This window comes from Schistocerca americana, chromosome 8, assembly GCF_021461395.2.
Source record: "Schistocerca americana isolate TAMUIC-IGC-003095 chromosome 8, iqSchAmer2.1, whole genome shotgun sequence".
Taxonomy (NCBI): domain Eukaryota; kingdom Metazoa; phylum Arthropoda; class Insecta; order Orthoptera; family Acrididae; genus Schistocerca; species Schistocerca americana.
Window position 1 is genome coordinate 385,470,815 of NC_060126.1, and position 17,996 is coordinate 385,488,810.

General features: G+C 39.1%; 1 protein-coding gene across 1 annotated transcript in view; it reads left to right on the forward strand.

Annotated features, from left to right (window-relative positions):
* LOC124545356 (polymerase delta-interacting protein 2) overlaps positions 1 to 16,282 on the forward strand; it is a 64,016-nt gene extending 47,734 nt beyond the window's left edge. Inside the window, exons 5-7 of the mRNA XM_047124259.1 lie at positions 3,161 to 3,324; positions 8,242 to 8,447; positions 16,024 to 16,282. Of these exons, the coding sequence (XP_046980215.1) occupies positions 3,161 to 3,324; positions 8,242 to 8,447; positions 16,024 to 16,147 (494 nt within the window). The 3' untranslated portion in view covers positions 16,148 to 16,282. The remainder of the gene's footprint in view (positions 1 to 3,160; positions 3,325 to 8,241; positions 8,448 to 16,023) is intronic.
* Positions 16,283 to 17,996: the final 1,714 nt, after the last annotated feature.

Here is a 17,996-nt window from a genome sequence, read left to right on the forward strand (position 1 = left end):
AGTATCCAATTTTTTTTTAATGTGCTGCTGATCTTCAGACCAAAGACTAGTTTGAGATAACTCCCCATGCTAGTCTATCCTTTGCAGGCATCTTCAGAATGACTTATATCTAAATATTCAGTTACTTTGTAGGAGGAGTGACTAGTGAGGTCATTAATTCTGTTATATAGGTTGGAGGGAGAATTTTGAACACAGTTGCACCCGATCATATAATTCAGTTCTTAAGTGAACTGTAGACAAGGAGGCAAAGTCTATATGAAGACTTTTTTGTGTCTTTTATTGTGATTGTGTACATATAAGTTCAGCTGAAAAGGTTTTTTTGTCAGTTACAAAACCCATTAAGGAGTAAATTTATTGAGAAGTAAATGTAAGAAATCGAAGATCCTTTAAAAGGCTTCAGCAAGATGTATGGTTATCTGCTTTACACAATATTCTTACTGTTCACTTGTGCTGACTAAGCACTTTTACTTCAGGTGCAGTGTCCTGAAAGATAATTCCACAGAATTCACTCCCACACAGGGAGTGAAAATATACGAAATTAGCCACCATTGTTGTCTTCAGATTGACACAATGACAGAGGCCTCTTAGGGGACAACAGGCAAAGCTGAACATTTTGATTAGTTTTCCCATGTTTTGCCATGATTTAAACTTGTTATCCAGCTGGACCCAGAGGAATTACAGAAACTGTGTGTCATTCAATATATGACTATATCTACTTCTGATGCCGGGTCATTATTCCTTGTTTGTAACTGCATAAACTTTAGCTGTGAACCACTTGTAGGCTCATTCAGCCTTCATCTGAGGTGAGGTGTCATAAGTACCTGTAAGACTGCAGATACCTGTATAGGTTGTTACTTGGCAAGTTCTTCATGCCTGTATACTGCTCCTCACAGTCTCTTTTCGATGAGCTGTGATTCACCATTTATAGATAATCATAATTCATACCTCTTCATTGCTATTTAATGTGACATCCATATAGTGTCCTGTGCATGTCTGATCAACGCTCATGTTCTTTTCACACTAGATAATGAACATTAGATGTAATGAAATAACTGTTTATTTGATTCATAATTTTCCCCAAATGGATTGTACATGCACTTCAGATGAATTAAATCTACCAACTTTTGCAATTTGTCAGTTTGGTGAAGTTACTAGTATGCTCAGAAATAGGTACTTTTCAAAACTTTAACAATGCTTGTCTGAGGGACATCATGCCCACAGGCCTGCATTGTTCGTGAAATGTCACCATTAGACTTGCATTGTAAATTGCCTACGTGAACATTTTTCAGTTCCCATAAATTGTTAATCACATTAGGCATTGTCTTCTGACAATTCTTCACTGAATTTGTGATATTTTCAGTGTATACATATCTAATCATAGATAATTTTCACTACTTCAGATCTTACATTTTGGGAAGGTGATGGTGTGCAAAATGTTATTCATTTTTGACAGCATAAAGAGTTAGCTGCCCCTTATTTCGATTTTCATTAAGTATACTTTACAGAGAAAGTCGACATATATTATTTTGATAAAGGTTAGTAGTGGAACTAAGCTGCAAAATTCACCCTGTTCATATAATTTATGACTTCAGCAATGCCTTTGAATAGGCGGGCCATAAAATTCTAATCACTGATTTTCCATTGTTTAAACAGTGTAATCAGACAGTTTTCACAGATGGATTTGTATTACACATTGTGTCGTCATGAGGAGACATGTTCATTATTTGGAAGCAGCAGAAGAGGTGCCCAGAAGAAGATTGGTCCACCTACCTCTCATATTCCCTTCTCTTGGAATTGCGAATCAGAACTCTGTAGCTCATCCGTGAAACAGCTGCCACAGTGTCATTTCTACTGTGGCTGCTGCCCAGGTAGTATTTGAAGGAAGCAGCTGGCACATAGATTCATATAAAATGCCTTGGTGTATGTACCATTATGTATTTGATTCACAAAGCTGCTAACTGCACTTTTTTGCCACTCGTGTAACCTATTTGCCTTTTCTGCAGTGACCATTTTCAATTGTTATCTTTTTAAAAATATAGATATTTAGTTTTTTGTGCATATGTACATATTATGTGCTTTTTTGTTGTTTTGGGTTAATGTTGCTACATTCTAAGAATTTTTGTTATTTTTTCCACCTTTTATCTGCAGTTTTATAAATATATAGAATTTTCCATTGCGATAAGTGTACAGAATAAGTGAATTGTGTAAACATCAGTCAGATATTGTTCACTGTGCGAGGTGGCGCAGTGGCTAGCACACTGGACTCTCATTCGGGAGGACGACGGTTCAATCATGCATCCGACCATCCTGATTTCAGTTTTCTATGATTTCCCTAAATCGCTCCAGACAAATGCCAGGATGGTTCCTTTGAAAGGGCACGGCCGACTTCCTTCTCCGTCCTTCCCTAATCCGATGAGACTGATGACCTCGCTGTCTGGTCTCCTTCCCGAAACAACCCAACCCAGATATTGTCTCTAGATATATGCCATGACTAGGGGATGCCTCTACGTCATGAGTACTGGATTGCAGTAGCAGTCCTAATCTATGGTATTAGTATGTTACTGTGCAGTCACTCTGTTCACTTGTGTTCCTATGAACAGTCAGGAAATTGTGTGTGTAACCTTCATTACTTGCCCATTCAGCCATCACTTTCACCATTCCCTACTGTAGTGCATTTTATACTTTCAATACTCGTTGCTTTATAGAAGTAGAATTATCTTCTAGATCAGTGTGAAAATACTTGTATAAAGTAGATAACTATACATTTGGTTGAAGCCACTTGAAAGATGGAATTTCTGTACTCATGTCCTGGTAAATTTATCTTTAGCAACAAATACAACTAAGGAGTAAAATTCAATAATTTTTGTTGTTTGGGTCATTATTATTGAGACATTATTCTAACAATACTTTATGAACTTGCATATTACTTACCCTGTTATCCTGTTTTCATATTAAAAATTAGAGGCTGTAGGTTGGGTTTCAATAAAAAGGATTATTTATTTTGCAGTTTATGTAGCTAACAACAGTAGTTTGTGTTCTTTGCTTTGATTAATTCAAAGGTGAATGATAATTCAGGGACAGTGTGCACTTTCTGTAATGAAATTTTTATAATAGTATATTGATGAATGATGTTACAGGGTTATTGCTGGTCATGTTTCAGATCCTCCATTTGTAGGACTAGAAACTTTAGATGCATGGCAAAGAAAAAATCATCCATGGCTTGAATTGTCGGATGTTCACAAGGAAACAACAGAAAATGTTCGTGTGACAGTCATACCTTTCTATATGGGTTCTAGAGAATTTCAGACTGCTTCTGTTTATTGGGTAAGTAACTGTAAATGACATTGTTGATAACAAAGTTCAATAAGACGCCATAGCAATGCTCCACCTGGTAGACTGCATTTGGTAGCTGCACTGACACTCACAGTGAAAACAATTTAGACGTTTACCAAATAATGTATGCCACACTGCAGTAATTAACTTTAGATTTCTACTTGTTTATTTATAATAAATCCCATTGTATGATAATCAGTTTTGTTACAAGCATTAATTTTAGCACATAAAACAAGTGGGCTGTTACAGTATGACAGAGTTTACTAGTGGTAGTGTAGTAAGATTTGACTGGCTGGTTGGGGCACATCAATAGATGGTGTGATTACAAGATGTTAATGAATTGACTGACTTACACAAAGTGAATAATGCACATTTTGATAGTTAAGTGAGAACTAACAAACAGCAATGGAGAGAAGCCACTTAACATGGGCTATCTTAAATACTGTATACATGATGGTGGCTAAATGAATGCTAGCCTCCAACGGGCTCAATCATTGTCCTTCACACCTGCTTATAGATCCCTGTAAGATTAAAAATCAATTTTATTATTACCTTCAATTGGACAGATATAAAATCTACTCACCAGGCAGTGGCAGAACACAAGCATAAAAGAAGATTGTAACTAGGCAAGCTTTAGGAGCCAGTGGCTCCTCCTTCAGGCAGAGGGGTCGAAGGGGGAGGAAGAGGGTGAAGGAAAAGGACTGGAGAGGTTTAGGAAAAGGGGTAGATTTTGGAAAAGTCGCCCAGAACCTCAGGTCAGGGAAGACTTACCACACGGGATGAGAAGGAAAGACTGAGTGTTGGAAACTGCATCGGACAAAATTTGAAAACCTGAGAGCTTAAACATGAAAGACAGGGTAATATGCAGAACAGAGATTACTGCTTAAACATCTTGCATGAGGTAATAAGAGTGACAAGCTGAGTGCATTGTACATGACAGAGGTGGAAGGGGGGGGGGGGGGGGGGGGGTGAAAAATAGACGGGTAAAACAATGAAAGACGTAGAAAACTAAAATGGAGTGAAGAGCAGAAATGCTGATATCGAAGAAATTAATGTAAATTAAGGCCAGGTGGGTAGCAAGAACCAAGGAAATGTTGTAACGCTAGTTCCCACCTGTGTAGTTCTGAGAAACTGGTGTCTGGGGGAAGGATCCAGGTGGTGTGTGTGGTGGAACAGGCACTAAGGTCACAATTGTCATGTTGTAGAGCATGCTCTGCTACAGAATATTGCGTGTTGCTTGTATACACCCTCTACCTATGCCCATTCGTCCTAATTGATAATTTGGTGGTAGTCATGCCAATCTAAAAGGCCAAACAGTGTTTACATAACAGTTGGTGTATGACGTGTCATTTCACAGGCCAGCTACAGGACTGCTATAGGTGGTGGTAGGAGGGTGCATAGGGCAAGTCTTGCAGTGAGGACGGTTTCAGGGGTAGGACCCATAGGGTTGGGAGATGGGTGCAGAAGCAGCATAGGATCTGACAAAAATACTGCGGAGATTGGGAGGGCGATGAAAAACTATTCTAGGTGTGGTGGGCAAAGTTTCAGACAGGATGGATCTTGTTTTAGGGCATGATTTTAGGAAGTCACGGACCTGTCGAAGTAGCTGATTAATACATTCTGTTATGTTAATTTCTTCCATCTCAGCATTTCTTCACAATAAGTACTCTTCTCTTCACTCTGTTTTAATTCTTTACATCTTTCAGTGTCTTTCCCATCTATTTTTCAACCCCCCTCCCCCCCCTCCCCCCCCCCCCCCTCTCCTCTCTCTCTCTCTCTCTCTCCTCTCTCTCTCTCTCTCTTCTCTCTCTCTCTCTCTCTCTCCCATATCTGTTACATACAATGCATTTAGCTTGTCACTTTGTCACTCTTATTAATTTGTGCATGATGATTAAGCAGTAATCTCTGTCCTGCATATTACCCTGTCTTCCACCTTTAAGATCTCAGATTTTTAAATCTCATCTGATGCAGTCCACAACAATCAGTCTTTCCTTCTCAGCCTGCAGTATGTCTCCCCTGACCCATGTTTCTGGGTGATTTTCCCTAAATTTACGCATTTTCCTAGACCTCTCCAGCCCTTTGCCTTCACCCTTCTTCCTTCCCCTTCAACCCTTCTGCCTGAAGGAGGAGCCACTAGCTCCGAAAGTTTGTCTAATTATAACCTTCTTTTATGTGTGTGTACTGCCACCGCTTGATGAGTACCGTATTTACTCGAATCTAAGCCACACTTTTTTTCCAGTTTTTGTAATCCAAAAAACCGCCTGCGGCTTAGGATCGAGTGCAAAGTAAGCAGAAGTTCTGAAAAATGTTGGTAGGTGCCGCCACAACTAACTTCTGCCGTCGAATATATGTAGCGCTACACAGGCATGCTTTGCAGGCACAAAGATAAATACTGGTGCCAAAACCTGTGTGTCAGTAAATAAATTAAAAAAAAGGTGGAAGACAAGCTTTTTTTTCCCCACCTCGAGTTACGACCACTGCATTTTCATAAATTATCCAACGAAGTAAATACAAATTCCGTATTGTTCATCTTCGAATGTAGCAGCATTTCAATGTACTACGAAAATCCGACTGGAAAGACTGTTTGGGATGTTTGTCAATATGACCAACTCTACGTTCTGAATTTTTTCCTACCTGTGAGAAGAGATGGTTGCTAATAGGAACTTTTATGAACTGTAAATTACATGCAGTATTCTCTTCACCATAAGAATAATATGAATATAAACATTTTGCCATGTATTCTTTCGCGTTTGCTGCTATTTCATTTAAATCCTGTCTGCCTAATAAACTACGAAAATAGTGTGAGACAACTGCAAACGTGGAAGAATGTACATATCATGTCATGTTTATATTCGTATTATTCTTATGCCTAATAGTGATACAGTCAGAAATGAAGCACGGCAAATGACTAAAATTTTTAAATCTAAGATGACTTATTTCTGTGCACAAAGATTTTCAAACAGAGAAAAATTTTAGCTAAACTCTGGTTCAGAACATCTTCTATCATACGCAGTCTATTATTTGGTTCTTGTTGATTATTATTAAAGAAAGCAGCAGTGTAAGTAACAACAAATAGCAGTCTCTTGCCATTGTTTCGTTAATGAGACAATTCCTCTCTTTTTTTTTATTGTAAGTGGCGGTAGCACGCACAGAAGCAAGCCATGCCGCGAGCGGCGACAGTTCGTAAACACACAGTATCAGAATGCGACAAACAATGCATAACACAGTACAATAATGCATTTTCAGCTTAGAGTGACGTAAACACCTATAACAAAGAAAACACCACTTGTCAGATCAAAGAAAAATAAGCAATCTATTCAAACCAGACAAAGCACGTGAAAAAGGAAGGGTACCCGAATAAATACGGACGGAGTGCCTGGCGCATAGCAATGGCTACCTGATAAAGCTTAACTGCTAAGCTTAAGACTCGAACCAAACTACTGTACTGTATCGTTATTCATTCGACCTAAATTGTGTCTCATATTAGAATGGACCAAATTTGTTTCAATTTGGAGGTGCGGCCTAAAACTTTTCTCTCCCCTTGAATTTCGAGTCTCAAATTTCAGGTGCGGCTTAGATTCGAGTGCAGCTTAGATTTGAGTAAATACGGTAGATCTTTTATCTATCCAATTAAATTATTCTGTCAAAAATTGATTGTTTTCATTGTTTTATTATTACTTCGTAATATTAACACAAGACAGCCAATTTAGAGGCCATAAAATTAAAATTGGCAAAAGGCCAAATGTATTGAACTGAGAGTTGAATGCCCAGAAAAATGTAAAATTATAAGCACTATTTCATCAAAATGACCTCTGTGGGGAATCCCAAAGCTTGCCAAAATTTTACGAATTGAATAATTAACAAACCAACAACTTATTCCAGTGAAAGTGGACATACTTGGAATCAGGAAAAAAATCTGAATATGAGTAACTTTATTATTTAAAAAGTTTTGAGAAAAATGTGTTTGTTGAGAAGGAGCATTAGAACTTTCAAATAATAAAAGAAAAACCTCATTTAAAGACAGACATCTATTTGCTAACTGCAAAATTCACATCAATGTGTTTACTCTTCATTTGTTAAGAACATTCTTGTAGATAAAATATTTCCAGGAAAATCAAATGTACTATTATAATAAAATCAATTGAAATAGGGGACGAATAAAAATAAGCTGTTTTGTACTACGGTCGCGCATATGCTCTTCACTAGATGAGATAAAATAAAGGAAAACAAATTATGTTACTGACAGGAGTGGTACAAAAACAAATAGGGTGGGGTACCTGTAAGAGTTTGCATGGCAAAGTGATATTTATACTGTGCCCCCCCCCCCCCCCCCCCCCAATATTTTCAGGATATGGCATGATAAATCTTCCAGCAGGTAGGCAGGAATGAATGTCTCATAGAACAGAAGAAACAGCTTGGTAAGTGTTCACATTATCCAGAAAGTGGGTGAGGTTTGATAGGTACAAAAGTAAGGACATCTACAGCTGACCCATAAATACCAGTGTCTGTTTTGGAGGTGTACTGTTTGAAGGCAAAACTGCAATAAGTGAGGACACTGATGGAGGAGCTAGTTTCAGATTTCAAAGATCCTTCAGAGTGTTGCTCTGAAGTGATATATTGGGGGAGTACAGGAATTACATGTATAGCTTTAAACGTTGATTCAGATTGGTTGGTTTTGTGATATGTAGCATGAATATTCATATCTTGAATTTTATATAAATTATAAGTAAGAGCCAGAATTTGACACTGGGAAATTCTTAGTACATTGAAAACCTGATTTGAATGTAAAATAATAACCATTTTCTAGTGGCAAATTGTATCTAGGCTTCTAAGGATTTTTAAGGTGGAAATATCTTCCTCTAGTATATGAGTTAAGAGTCAACTGATTATTTTACTTACTTGTCACAGTGGCGATACTGCATACGTCTTGAGAATCTTGGAAAATTATCAGTTCAGCTGCGGGAGCGGCACTGGCGAATCTTCAGCCTGTCCGGTACACTGGAGACAGTGCGTGGACGTGGAGTGGTTGGCCAGGAACCTGTCCTCTCTCGGACTTCGCCAGCTTTCCAGTACAGCAGCCATGTCAGTTTGCAGGCACCATCAGGCCACATGTGGTAGGTTTATGCAGTAAAACATAACATTTTAAAGAAATGCTTCATAGACCCAGTTCCAATAAGTTAAAGCTTGGGATGGAAGTACTCCATTTTGAAGTGTTAACATAGGATAACTTACAAAATTTAAAATTTTATTTCTTTTACTTTCATAGTTCAGAAAACGCAATATCCATCCTCTGAAGAAAATGATAAATATGGACAGGGTTGGTAACTTTCCATTAACAGAAAATCGAGGATTAAATACAGTATATATTACACTAGGTCACTACATACCAGACAGACACTAAGCAGTAGACATGCACCTAGAAAAGGCTGAAAATTATTTGGCTTCTGCTCCCCAAAAATATTCTTAAACCAGTCTCTGTTGCCCCATGACACTAAAACATGTCTAATACATACAGTCATGGCCGGGGTGGTAGGTAGAGAAATGGAAGGAATGTAAAATGGGTGATGAAGTGAAAGTTAAGAGGATGTTGAAGAAAATTATGCTACCATGCAAAAGTTGTTTTGTGTGGAGGCAGATCAGGTGTTTGTCCAGAGGAACATTGGAAGAAAAAGAAAGAGCATGAGGGAGAAGGTGAAATATTCAAAGTGGGAGAGGGAGTACGATGGTTTCACTTGTGGCATCTCAAGTGGAGAAAACATTAAACTGATGGGGGAGAATCTGGCATGGGTTGTGAAATGTGGGAGGAGGAGGGGGGGGGGAGAGGACAGAAGGGTAAGAAGAAATAAGTGTAAGACGGGATCTAATGGCGTCTGGGATTGGGGAAAAAGTGGGGGGGGGGGGGGGGGGGGGAGATTACAGGTGTGTCACTCGAACAAAGTGTGTGCGCGCGCGCCATGATCTTCCATAAGGACCTTGCCCTTAGGGCACAAGACAAGGTTGAGAGAAGAATTCTGGTTTGGAAAGATTTTGGCAAAACCTTTAGCTGCTACAAATGAGGCATCTGTAGGTGCCTCAGTTTTATGGTAGGAACTTCCTGATATGCAGTGGGTTGCAGATGTCAATGTTGAGATGATATTGGTAATTGGAAGGTTTGATGTGAACAGAGATTCATAGGGATCCAGTAGCAAAGAGAAAGTGAACACCCAGAGAAGTGGCTTACTGAACTGAGGTGACTAGTTTAACCCTTTGAATGCTGTGGGCATGTTTATACATCTTGCCCCACTGTTCCCCAGGTGTTGTGGATGTGTATATGCATGACTGCTTGGATTTTCTGACAGTGCTATAGATGTCGAAATGCATCCTGAGCTTCAGACCTCTCACTGCTGCAGTTGAATAACTTGCATATCTCAGTGAATAAAAAAAGTTTGGAGTATTTATCATAGAACATGTTGTCTCATCATGTGCTGTCATTTGCAGAAAACCTTGTTTTGACATCTTGAATCATTTGAGATATGACAGTTTTTATGACCACTTGATCCATGATGTTCAAGGGCATGAATGGGCATATCGTGCACGAACACCCTTCAGATATAAAACCCAATAACTCAAGAATGAAATCAAATATTATTCTGCTTTCAATTTTAAGTAAAATTTTGAAATCTTACCTGCATCTCATTTACTGCAATGTATGAACTAAAATCAACCAAGCCCAAAGTTTGGCCAATGCATTTTCACCTCTTTAAAATTTAGTGCAGTCATTTATTTAATTTGATGCAGCACAGTAAGTATGGTGGATAATGAAAAGAAATTCAGTTCTTCTTCGAGTGAAAATATTGGGCTGTAAGATGTGCAAAATCAATTTTTTTTTTTTCACCAAATAGTTTTCAGAAAATTGTATGCACAGTATTTAATATCGGCTGGAATGCTCTCTCTCAGCACAGGCACCAACATTTGAAGAGCAATACAGCCACAACAAAAGAAGCCTCAGCACAGAACGTAACGAACAAGCTCATTTGAAATGAATGAGGTCAAAGATGACAACATTACAGAAAGGATAGATTGCTACTCACTGTATAGTGGAAATGTTGAGTTGCAGACAGGCACAACAAAAAGACTGCCGAATAAGTAAGCTCTCGACCAAAAAATATTCTGGCAGATTAAAACTGTGTGCCAGACTGAGTCTCGAACTCTTGGACCGTTGCCTAGGCAAAGCTGTCTCTGGCTGCTGAGGCCAGTCTCTCGACAGTGGTCATGTGTGTGAGGGTTACATTTGCATGAATGTGTTTTATGTTTGTGTTTTTCTAATTCAGAAGAAGACTTTTTGACTGAAATAGCAGTGTGTTTGTTGGGCCTGTCTTCCACTCAACATTTCCATTATATGGTGAGTAGCAGTCATAATATTGTCACTATTCTATCCTGGATTTTCAATTGTTTGGGGTCAAAGACGCTGAGATTCTAGAAGAAAGAAATAGGAAGTACTCATGTGTTCAGATCATTAATACACTGACACAAAAAAATGGCAGCACCAAGAAGCAGCTATGCAACATGTACAAAAGTTGCTAGGCATCTTTCTACATCTGAAAGATGATGTCTATTCAAATTTCACACCAGTCTCATAAGAATTGTGCTAATAGTGACACTATGAGGATGCAATCAGGTTTGGTTTAAATACATGCTGTAATAGTTGTGTTAGTTGTGATTGGATTTAGTGAGTTGTTGATAGTCAAAAATGCCTTCATAAGGTGACAGAGATGTAACTATTAACACCTCTCTTAGGTTGAACAAGGTCGTGTAATAGGGCTACGAAAAGCTGGATGTTGCTTGTGTGATATTGCAGAAAGACGTGGCAGGAATGTAGCCACAATACATGGTTGGCGGCAACAGTGGTCATAAGAATGTGTGGTTGAAAGAGGACTCCAGAGGGCCATGTGGCATTGCTGAGATCACGCCCATCATGTTTGTTGTGTGGCTCTTGCACATTGTACCGCATTTGCAGCAGCAATTAGCACCGCAGTGACACAAAGAATTATTAAAAAATCAGGTTACTTCAAGGACAACTCTGCACCAGATGCCCTGTAGCACACATTCAACTGATTCCAAACCGCTGCCATCAGTGGTGTCGAGTGAGAGCTCGTTGGATGTTGGGGTGGAAGTCTGTTTTGTTTCCTGGTAAAAGCTGGTTCTGCCTCAGTGCCCGTGATGGCCATGTATTTTTTAGGACACACACACACACACACACACACACACACACACACACACACACACACTCACTCTCTCTTCATGTAAATGCAACTTGCATACACGTCTGCAGTCTCAGAGCTGAAACCACACATTAACATGTGTAACTTGTGATCATGCAGTGTTAATAATTTAAATATATTGCCTAGACAAATGTATTCATGAATTTTCATTACTGTGCATTAATTATATTTTGGTGTTTTGGTTTTTTCCTTCAGTGTATGTCCTCAGTGAATCTTAAACAGTAAGAGATTTAGAATTGTAAGTGGCTTGAAATGATTTTACCAAGTAGTTTATCAACAGGTTGTTACATGATGCATTCATCTCAGTGTCTATGGCATTGTTTTCAAAAGAGAAATAATTGTGGATGAGGATGTAATTAACCATGGTTAACAGGAATGGTGCTGTGCATTTGCAATCGGCAAGATGTTGGGAGAGATGTGTTCTAAGGTGGTCAGACTAAGAATGATTGGGATGTTGATCTAAGGAGAGCTGCCACAGACAGTGAGAAACAAAGCACTGGTTAGAAATGGATAGGAACTGTGGAGGGGAAGTGGTTAGTGCCTTCAATATACAAGGGTAGGCTGCAGGCATTAGGTTGAAGATGTTGGTCTTCTGAAGTGTAGCCACTTTCAGTGGACCCATTAACCAGCCACAGTGTTGAATCCCATATGTTCCGGCGTACAGATCTTGAGATGCCCATATACTGAATACTCGAGGAATGAGGAGAGAAGTTGTAGAGGACAATTTTGGAAAAGACAGTGATATGAGATGAGATGACATACTGCTGTGATGCGGACACTGCAGCAGACTTTAAGGACAGATATGTGTCGCTGTTGGCAAATTTAATCTGCAACTCAAGCACTGTAGCAGTGGTCAAGTTGTAGTCTATAGAGATGATGATCAAGTAAGGATCAGTTTTTGTGGTAAGGGATGGCACTTCTCTATGTGGTTGTGGAGTTCATAATATCAAGCCAGGGATTCGAGGAAGAAAGGTGGGGTGAGATTGGAGAATAGAAGTTCTTTGAAGGTTGTCAGGATACCCTTAGGTTGGAGTAGGGAGGATCACTGTTTGACAGAGTTGCAAGTGGGTTATAGTCGTCTGGAAATTATTGCTTATGACAGTGACAGTGTTGTCTGCTTCCTGGGGTGTGAGACAATTATTAGTTCATTTTGGAAATCGCTAGAAGTGGTAAGGATAGCTAGCTTCATTCATGGGAATCTCAGCACAGTTGGAATGGAGGGTTTAAATCAGACACTTCATAAGTTCTGCAATGGTCTTGACAATAGATATATCTTGATCTGCAGTGCATTGTGAAGACTTGTAACAGTCTCTCCTGACAAGTCACATATTCAGTATATGCCAGAAATAGTCTCTCAGTTTATAGAGTAAATTAAAATACTGCTTGTCAACTGTCATAATCCAGAATGAGAATTTCACTCTGCAGTGGAGTGTGCGCTGATATGAAACTTCCTGGCAGATTAAAACTGTGTGCCGGACCGAGACTCAAACTTGGGACCTTTGCCTTTCGCGGGCAAGTACTCTAACCGAGCTACCCAAGCACAACTCACGCCCCGTCCTCACAGCTTTACTTCTGCCAGTATCTCGTCTCCTACCTTCCAAACTTTACAGGACCTCTCCTGTGAACCTTGCAGAACTCGCAGGAGAGCTTCTGTAAAGTTTGGAAGGTAGGAGACGAGGTACTGGCAGAAGTAAAGCTGTGAGGACGGGGCGTGAGTCGTGCTTGGGTAGCTCAGTTGGTAGAGCACTTACCCGCGAAAAGCAAAGGTCCTGAGTTCGAGTCTTGGTCTGCCACACAGTTTTAATCTGCCAGGAAGTTTAAACTGTCATAATGTTTGCGACATAGTCCTCGGTCTCAGGTGTCTGCTAGAAAGCAATCACTCCATACTATATTAGGAATTGAGAGTTGATTGAAACATTAAGTGGAAAGTTATAAAATGTTCATGAGTAGAATGGACATTGGAAAAAGAGTTTATATTTCCTAAAAGATGGTGTCTTTATAGCATTGAATGGAAACATTAGGTCTAGTGAGCCCCAAAATGAATTTTAACTGCAAATTTGTACATCTCTTTTGAGTGAGTATTGTGGGAAAATCGGAGAGATTTAAGCTTTTGCAGAGGCTCATAAACAGTCATTTGATCCCTAAATCTTTAGTGATTGCAATTGGGAAGAAAGTATATCGTGGTGGTACCAAAAGTACAATCAACCACACTCTGAAGGCTGCTTGCAGAATGTAAATGATATGTAGGTAAGAGAATAAGCAGCTGTGGTGGACTTCAGTCAGTATTCAGATATTCATGTAACACTCTCATAATAGTGTCACCTAAATGAGACGGTGCAGAGATACCCAGTCGCGTGATAGTGTCAGGGGGTGACTTTTATTAACCTTTTATTGTCTGTGAAAACTGTGCATTTTTTTATTAGTGGTAAGGGCAAACATTCTTGCAAAGCTGTACTAAATGCTTTATCAGAAGACTGTTTTGCACTGCTATCCCAATATCCCACACAAAAAAGAAATACTTTGTATCTCCATACTACAGTTTAGAATATGGGCTTTATATGGACTGCAATACTTCAGGATTTGTGCAAGATATTTCTGGTGCTGAACATTTGCTAGTGACTGCTTATACAGTTTCCAATCATGTCTTATTCTACATACATGTTACACAGAAATTCTTTCTGTTTTTCTGAACTTTGCCTTCCACACCTGTGATCAGTGGTGATATACTTGGAGGTAACTGAAATTTCTGCAGGACCTATGGTTTTAGCGAACAGGTTGACATATTTTTTACAGATCTTTTATATAATTTTGTGTTCCTTTGAATGTTGCATGATGTATCTGGCTATGTGGCAAGTGTTGTAGGTCAGCAAGGCCAGGTTTGGTAGAAATAAGAGCAGTAAGAGAATAACAACAAGAGTTTTAGTACACTTCTGTACTACTCTCAGTTCCATAAGTGGAATATTCTCTTACCTCTTTGTCTTCTTGTTACTTCCACCTTCCTTCATACTCCTACTGTATTTTCTCAATGAGCTTATACCTGTAGCAGTCCTCTATTACCCTGGAGGCTGCTAGTTATTCCTGCCTCATCCCACTCCACACACCCCCTTCCATATATTCACCACTCACACAAGCAGAGTTTACTTATTCAACCATGTCGGGCAGAAGTGGCACTACTCGGTAAAGATCATGGAACAAGGGGATGGGAGAGTTTGTATCCAATGCAGAAAAATAGAAAAATTACACTCGTATCTTCCTTATTCTGATATATATTTTAGACTCTTCCACTTATACTTGATATAATAAATTGTATCAAGATTCTGTGTTGCCATCCTTCTATACTTACTGGATGGAGGAGAACTCACTCATATGTAGCTTTTGGCCACAGACTCCATCGGAGACACACACACACACACACACACACACACACACACACACACACACACACACACACACACACACACACGCCGCCAACTCGGGAGATGAGAATGGTGAGATGACAGTTTATTTGCAGCCCTCTGCCAACACATCCAGCCGTATTTCCCCACTCCTCTGATATTTTGTTTATTTTTTCCCCACACTTCCCTGCCCCACAACCTCCGGACACTGTCCCTGTTTGACTCCTAGTCCCTGAACAATTCACCAGGCAGCATTCTTCTCTCTCCCCACCTGTACACTAATACCCCTTCCCATTGCCCTTCCCCACCACCACCAGATTTCTGCTTGCTTCACATGCGATGTTGCATACCGGCCCAATATGCTGGAGTTGGTGGTTGTGTGCGTCTTTGTGTGTGTGTGTGTGTGTGTGCGTGCGTGCGTGCGTGCGTGTGTAGTTGCCTGTCCCCGTTGTTCACTATTTCCGTCGCACTGTTTCCTTTATCATCTGATTACTTCTGACATTTATTATGTAGAATATGCTAATTTCTTGTGAATAAAATAAAGTAAGGAAATAATCAATATGAAGAAAGGTTTCAGCATCACATTGATTTAATGGGCAGGGAGGTACTTGGGGATGAGTTTGTGTGCCCATACATTCTTCTACCGACCTCTGGACAGTCGCAGCCTGTTGATTTATGAAGACCCTATGTGGTGAATTACACATGTATGTACATATCAGTGTGCATGCAGAGAATTCTGCCGGAAAACCACATTTAGTACCCGATGAGGGGAAGGAGTGTCTTTTCGTACAAAGTTGGAATGAAATGCCAGATGTTTGGATTACTAATTGCATTGCTAAACAGGTCGCCTACCAAGCAATTTGTGTGCATAACTAGGCAAAAAAAAATCCACTTGCATTAAAGCGCAATGAAATTTACTGTCTCTTTTGTGGGACTTTGTTATTAAATTCATGAGCTTGGCTTATATACTGTTAATTTTTAAAAGAAAGTTGAATACCTGTGTAAGCATTGAATACTGCAATTTTCTTTATTAGGGGCACCTTCCGTATGGAGCGTGAAGATGGATTTTCATTCGACTGTCGCATCCCGCCCTTCCCACTTGAGAGCAAAATAGAAGAGCAGCCACCAGCCTCATCACCTACACAGGGAGCAGAATGAATTAGAGACTAATTGTATTTATTGTACAGATTTCAGTAATTTATTTGAAAAAACAATTGTGCAAGTTGTAATTTCTCAACTGTCCTTGCTGATGCAAGTGAATTAAAGAATTGAAACTGTGGATAGCCTGTGAAAGTTGGTCTCTTTTATTGATTCTACAATACAAAACCTTATCGTCTGAAATCTGAAAAAGAAACATTTTCTACCGGAGAATAAGGGGAAGTAATTTTATTCTTCTGGAGATGCAAGAAGAATGAAGAAGGTACTAGAGAGAGAGAGAGATTCAAATCACGGAGTAAAGATCAGAAAAGAAACTGGAGAAATGAAGAGCTGAATGGATAGGATATATAGAAGGATATTGGAGGACTGATGGTGGATATCCTCAATGGCTTTGACCCATTTCTCAAAATGTGACAATTCTTATGCCAGTGGTAATGATGAGTCAAATGTTTTACAGTTTCTCAAAACTGCAAAATTTGATTGCACCAATTTATTCATTTAAACAACTGCTTTTCTGAAACTAGAGGCTTATGTCCTAAGTTTTACAGAAATTCTTGTGACTGTTATTCTGTTTTAAGAAATAAATGTGGAGACTGCTATAGACATTTACAACTAATAATTAGTATGAAAGTGTACACAGTTCCTGATAGGTAACATTTTTAATATTTCCAGCATAGTTGGAATAAATTGCTCATCGAATGTAATTACGGTATGAGAAAAGCAGTGTGACATTTTATGTAAGTTCATATCATGGTAATGTTTTGTACTTTTTCTTGTAAATAAAATTGTACTGAATTTTAATGACCTCAGCATTCACTTACTCATACATGCCTTGTTTTGAGGAGTACAGTTTTATCCTTTGAAACCTGACACACATTGCGTTCAGTTATCACATAACATTTGTGACAGGTGTTATATCATGAACTAATTATGCTGTCGGCATTGCTTAATCTTATATCCAGTTCAACTTTCATTGAAGGTGGAAACATTCATTTATCATTTATTATTTTTGTCAAGGTGATGAAATAGAGTATTATTGATACTCTGTAGCCAGTATATTTAATGTATTTACCATCAGTTTTTTAAATATTACTGCTCATATCAATGTAACAGTATTATGAAAAGGGTAGTTGCTACTCACCATACAGCAGAGATGTGGAGTTGCAAATAGGGACAAAAAAGAGATTGTGAGAAAGTGAGCTTATGGCACACACACACACACACACACACACACACACACACAGAGAGAGAGAGAGAGAGAGAGAGAGAGAGAGAGAGAGAGAGAGTGTGTGTCTCAGGCTCAACGAATGTTTGTACCCTATTAACGAAGGTTGCATATTTACAGAGGACATGCGCACACATGCACGCAACTCCTTTCAGTTGGTTTTGCTGCAGATGTTGATTAGCTATGTCATGGGTTGTCACAATGGAAGAAAGGAGAGGGGATGATCAGTTGTGTGGTGCTGGTTTTTTTTTTTTTTTTTTTTTTTTTTTTTTTTCCAGTACAAAGAGCAACTCAGTGCCTCAAGAAAAATGTATTTGCTGCTTGAGGAAGACTGGCCACATCTTGCAGGAATCGTTTAGATGGTTGTTAAAATTTTGAGAATGTATATTTTACACAGGAACTTAAGCGGTTAAACTTGATGTTTGTTCCACAAATCAAACTGACATCATCCTCAAGTATATGGAACAAGTACAAAAACTCAATTTTGAGTTACAGAATAACAATAGTAAATTGTAATTGACAAGTAAGCATATACATACTAAAGTATGTAAAATAATTCCCGGGCTACTGCAGTAACATTTTGTGGTGGTGGTGGTGGTGGTGGTGGTGACATAATACACTTTT